Source organism: Geospiza fortis, unplaced genomic scaffold, assembly GCF_000277835.1.
Source record: "Geospiza fortis unplaced genomic scaffold, GeoFor_1.0 scaffold25, whole genome shotgun sequence".
Lineage (NCBI taxonomy): Eukaryota > Metazoa > Chordata > Aves > Passeriformes > Thraupidae > Geospiza > Geospiza fortis.
The window spans coordinates 261,482-266,542 of record NW_005054423.1 but is presented as its reverse complement, the minus strand read 5'-3'; the positions used below and the strand labels follow the sequence as shown (position 1 = coordinate 266,542).

The 5,061-nt window shown below is 42.0% G+C and overlaps 1 protein-coding gene across 6 annotated transcripts in view; it reads right to left on the bottom strand.

Moving 5' to 3' along the window:
- Window positions 1-5,061, bottom strand: part of PAG1 (phosphoprotein membrane anchor with glycosphingolipid microdomains 1) — a 100,659-nt gene that overhangs the window by 16,881 nt on the left and 78,717 nt on the right. For all 6 annotated transcript variants that reach the window (XM_031061702.1, XM_031061700.1, XM_031061703.1 and 3 more), the window contains 2 exons: window positions 3,327-3,378; window positions 2,703-2,799 (listed from right to left, as the gene is read on the bottom strand). In XM_031061702.1, the coding sequence (XP_030917562.1) occupies window positions 2,703-2,799; window positions 3,327-3,378 (149 nt within the window). The remainder of the gene's footprint in view (window positions 1-2,702; window positions 2,800-3,326; window positions 3,379-5,061) is intronic.

Below are 5,061 nucleotides of genomic sequence, written 5' to 3'. Positions count from 1 at the left end.
GGCCTCAAACCAAAAAAAGCCTTAAAAAATCCTCATCAGATTTTCCTCTTTGCATTTCCCCATCCTTTGGAATCAAAAGGAAAGCGTTCCTTCTTCCTCCCCATCATCCTTCAGCTTGTTTAACATGCTGGCCCAGTTCTGGTTGGAGCTGCACTTTGCTCAGCCCTCCCTGCAGGCTCCAGCAGGAGCTCCCCACCGAGGGCTGAGCCATCCTTCTCTTAGTCTCGCAGCACATAATGCTGGTTGACAACCTACTAACGAGCTGGCCATATGCACAAGAGACAAGACTAGACTTCAGGAGGTAGTGTCAGGCAGAACATGTTGTTTCAGGTCCCAGAAGTGGGCCACATGTCATTGTCACTAGAGGATATACTGAAATGTATGGGGCTTCTCATCTTACAGCACACGTGTGACATTTGCATGCATTCATGGGCATATACAAGCATGTTTCAAGCACGGTAGGTAACTTCACCTCACACTATTTCTTTAAAAAATCACTTCTGAACAGCTTTACTTTTCCTAGTACAGTTCCTAAGGCACTATCTCAACAAAAACAACCCATTCTTCTGTGTCCTTCAGTGTGTTTGACATGGTGACAGAAGCGTTGCCAAAGCAATCGATGCCTTTGATTTGGTGGTTGCCATGGACATTGCTTTCTCTTGTGTTCAGGGCACGCAGACACAGTCAGCACCTGCAGGGAGCCATACCCTGACTGCAAAACTCAGGACAGAACTGGAGGTGTGAGATGATAATCACTGTCTGAATGGGAGATAGGAGTTTTGCCTTTCTGCTCCTTCATTCTAGGGATTTCTGTGCTGTGCTGAGCACCCTTACAGAACCCAGAAAGCACACACCCCATTCTGGCTGGAGGGGATAACCAAAAGCAATGGAAGCTTAAGTTTCTGTATTTTTGTGGTTATGGGTGGTAGCACAGAAGGCATTGGTGTAGCTGAAGGGCTGGCATAGATAAGACAATGCTGGCAGGTTGGGTAAAGGAAAAAACACAGCATTTGATGGTTCTTCTTCCCTAGCCCTGCCCCTGCTCAAAAAGCTAGCAGAAACAATAATAAAAAGAACTATCAACAAAAAGTGCATAAAGTATAAGTAAGAAATTAAAGCACAGGGTTCCTGTTATTCAGAAGGGCTGTTATGTAGAGTGTAAGCTGAGTATAGTATCAGACAGTCTGAAAACTGTCTGCTGGTTGACAGCACACCTTTTAGCAGCAGCTCTGACAGCTGCACACGTGGTGACTCATGGCAGAGAGAAATAATTCCATTCTGAAGGGTTTTGCTCTGCACATCAAGTCCCTCAGGGAACCACACACCTACATACACAACAAGCCAATGGATGGGAACAGCAATTAGCTGCAAAATCAAAGTTTAAAAATTACTTTGGGTACTTGTCTCTAAGGGGTAAAGTCTGAATAGCTTAGCTTCTGGTTGCAGGAGATGAGGAGAGAGCTGTAAGTTGGAGTGCAGCCCCTGGTGTTGGTGTTAGTGTGAAGACAACAGCTGGCTCCCAGTGGCTCTGAGCTGAGAGTGAGTTTATTTTTAGGTGCAGCTGAGTAAAATATTTTCCAGTGATACTTCAGGGTGAATTATTTTGAGTGTTCAGCAAAGCAAATACTAGGGGGAAAAAAAGGAAGCCTATTTATGTTGCCTGTTTTCTAAAATATAAAAATATAAGTGACAGCACAGCACAGGACTGTGACCCAGAGCTGTAATCTCTGGAGAAGGACCTAAAATATGTCCATAGCCTCCTGGAGCACTTTTGAACCTCTAAGGTGTAGCTTCATCTTCTGGTTTTATCCCAGTTCCATAGCTTACCAAGGTTAGGGAAGGTCCCATTCTCTGCCTGATGACCTGGTCAATCTGCAGTTATGGCTTGGTGACACACACCTGGTGACCTAGGAGAGGACCTCAGCAGCTCCCAGTGCTGGCTGGCGTGGAGGGCTGGGAGCAGCAGCGTGGGGCTGTGCCAGAGCACACCCAGGAGTGTGTGGATGCCATGGGACAGAGAGAGAGAAACGGCAAGCATTTCTCACGGCGCCTTGTGAGAATTTTCAGGCAGTTGTAACGATGTAATAACTTGTTAGTATAAACAATCTGCAGGTGGTGTTTTTCTACTTTGTCTCTCTGTTGTTCGCAAAGATGGTGTATGAGAAAGGTGTTTTTGTTAACCAGCCAATCAAATAGAATGTATCATTTGTTATCGTTTTATTATAGTTTTATTATCATTTTATTATTGTTTTATTATCACTCTATATTATTATCATTTATTATCACTCTATATTATTATCGTTTATTATCACTCTATAAAAACCACGTGGTTCTTTAGAATAAAGCCTTCTTTGCTCTTTCTGCAATACTGCCTCTCACCTGTTCCTGTGTCATTCTCAACACAAGAGTAACAGGAGTGGAGATGCAGCCTAAACCACCCAAATCTCCATGAGATGACCACCTCCACTGACCTCCCAGCAAGGCAAACGACTCCATGGCATTTTTTAACTTGGTTGTAAGTTCTGTGTGATGTGGTGTCAGACCCACAGAGGTGTGCAGAGTATTCTGACAAATGGCTTGCCTGTGTGCTTGGAAAGCTGCTGGCTGGACACCTGAAACCTGAGGGATCAGCCGTGTTCAGCTGAGGAGGGAGCTGTGAGCACCACGGGCTCATCCCACCCGCAGGGGCTGCCAGGACTCACCGTCTCCATTGCTGAGGGCTCCGTTCTGTTCGCTGTTTGGGGGAGGCTCCGTTACAGAACTGGTGATGGAATGGCTGAACACCTCCTTCTCGGAAGGCTGCAACACAGATCAGTGACTGCTGGATCACAACCAACACTCACGTGAACACACACACAACGAATTGCATTCCCATCTCTGGGGCTCTGACCCACAGGTATTACTGGCAGGAGAAGCAAACCATGCCAACTAGATTCAAGGATTTAAGTGCCTGTGTTTACAGATGTTAGAAAGAAATAAATGCAAAGATGTCCAGAGTGATGTCCTTTTCAAGCTTTATAGCAATAGACATTACTGTGGCTTAACCCATGAGAAGACAGCAGCTGACAAAGGGTAACACTACCTTGGGCTGCAGATGGAGCGAAGGGAAGGCTGGAGTACAGTGGTGGCAGAAAGGGCACTAAGAAAGTGCAGATTATCAGGATCTACACAAGTTTTCCTCCTCTTCCCGTTCTGCAACTTTTAAAGTTTCCCATGCGCAACCATCTCGAAATCCCTGAGCTATTTTCTAATCTGTTGTATTTTGCAAGGAGCTTGGTACAAATCAACCACAAGACAGACAAAAGCTGCCAGAAATAAATACTTACCACATTCATCAGATTTTCATGATCTCCATTCTGATTTTTGGCCTTCTTTTCCCTTAATGAAAAAGACACATGAATTTTTACTACAAATTATGCTAATATACAAATACCAATCATTCATAGACCTTACACTCCTGCAGGGAACAGAACTATGATTCACAATAATACTGAAAATGGAATAACTGAAAATTATTACAGGAATTGGTATGATCTCTGTGTAAAAACACCATTGAGGCAAATGGTGATAAACATAACTGAAGAGGTACAACAAACACACAAAACCCTTCTTCTCACTCGATGTAAGATCACAGTGAGAAGTGACTGATGGTTATTGCAATATAATATAAATAATTATGTAGAGACGGGACATGGGGGAATGGCTTCAAAGTGAAAGGGAGTAGGTTAAGATTAAATATTAGGAAAAAATTCTTTACTGTGAGGGTGATGAGACACTGGAACAAATTGCTCCAAGAAGCAACTACTGGTGGATGCCCCATCCCCGGCAGTGTACAAGGCCATGCTGGATGGAGCTCTGAGCAATCTGGTCTAGTGACACGTGTCCCTGCCCATGACAGGGAACTAAATGATCTTTGAAGTGCCTTCCAACCCTGGCCATTCTACGATAATAAAAATATTATTCTTTAATTTAATCATATCTGAAATTCTCAGATATACATTCTGGTTACAGACTACTTAGTAAGTCCCCTACCATGCCAGTAAAAAGTGTGTATCCTATGAAGAATTGGAAAAGGCCAACAAAATCCAGACAACTTCTACTAAAAATGCCAGTCAAACTGATAATAAGCATGAGCAGTTCAAAAAGGTGTACAAATTTCATAGCAGCAGGGGCCTACATTTTTAAAGGAATCCTGCTTCCCTGGGTCCTTCAAAGGAGTCTAAGTATGGATCACATTTCCATTTTTACCATTTGGGTAATACAGCTTTTATTCAGAAATACTGCAATAAAGTATGGACTTAAAATAATGTTAGTCCTTCCCCTAGATGAAAAGTCAAATAAAAATACAAGAAAATATTGACAATAGAAAACTTTTGCTTCTTCTAAAGTCTGCAGTGAACTGTACTTCCACATTAGCAACTGTTAAAATTCTAATTGGGAAGCAACAAAGCAGCAAGTGAGCATGCACCAATGCAGAGAAGATCAAGTTAAAAGTTGAATTTCCTCTCTGGAAATTTTTCTGACTCTGATATTTTAGAAAGAGCAAATTTTATTCAGTTTTCTATGTCCTCATCCATTTTTAAGAGGAAGCTTGCACAATTGCATTTATGCATAAACAACCTGCCCTACAGAATGACCTGAAACAAAAGATACTATGTCCAAAGTAGCAACACAAGAATTTATTAAAAAACATCACCAGAATATTTCAGGCAATGTATCTCTGTAACTGCAAAGATCACTCAGTGGTTTGACCCATCTTTCTAGAGATGTTTCAAGGATTGGTGTGTTACAAAACAAAACATAGAATCATAGAATCATTTGGGTTGGAAAAGGCCTTAAATATGATACACAGTACCTAAATGCAATGTCTGTGGGCTAAAGAATATTTTTTAAAAATTCTACTATTTTTTACACAGATATCACAGGAAACTGTGACAATAAGAAGATACTTAAGTGTCAACTTACAGTTTACAAAAGTGTTTCTCCTGAATCGCATGAAATTACATGTTCTAATTTAGGCTTTTTAGGGTTTCAACCAACTTTGGGATCTGGTTTTGCACA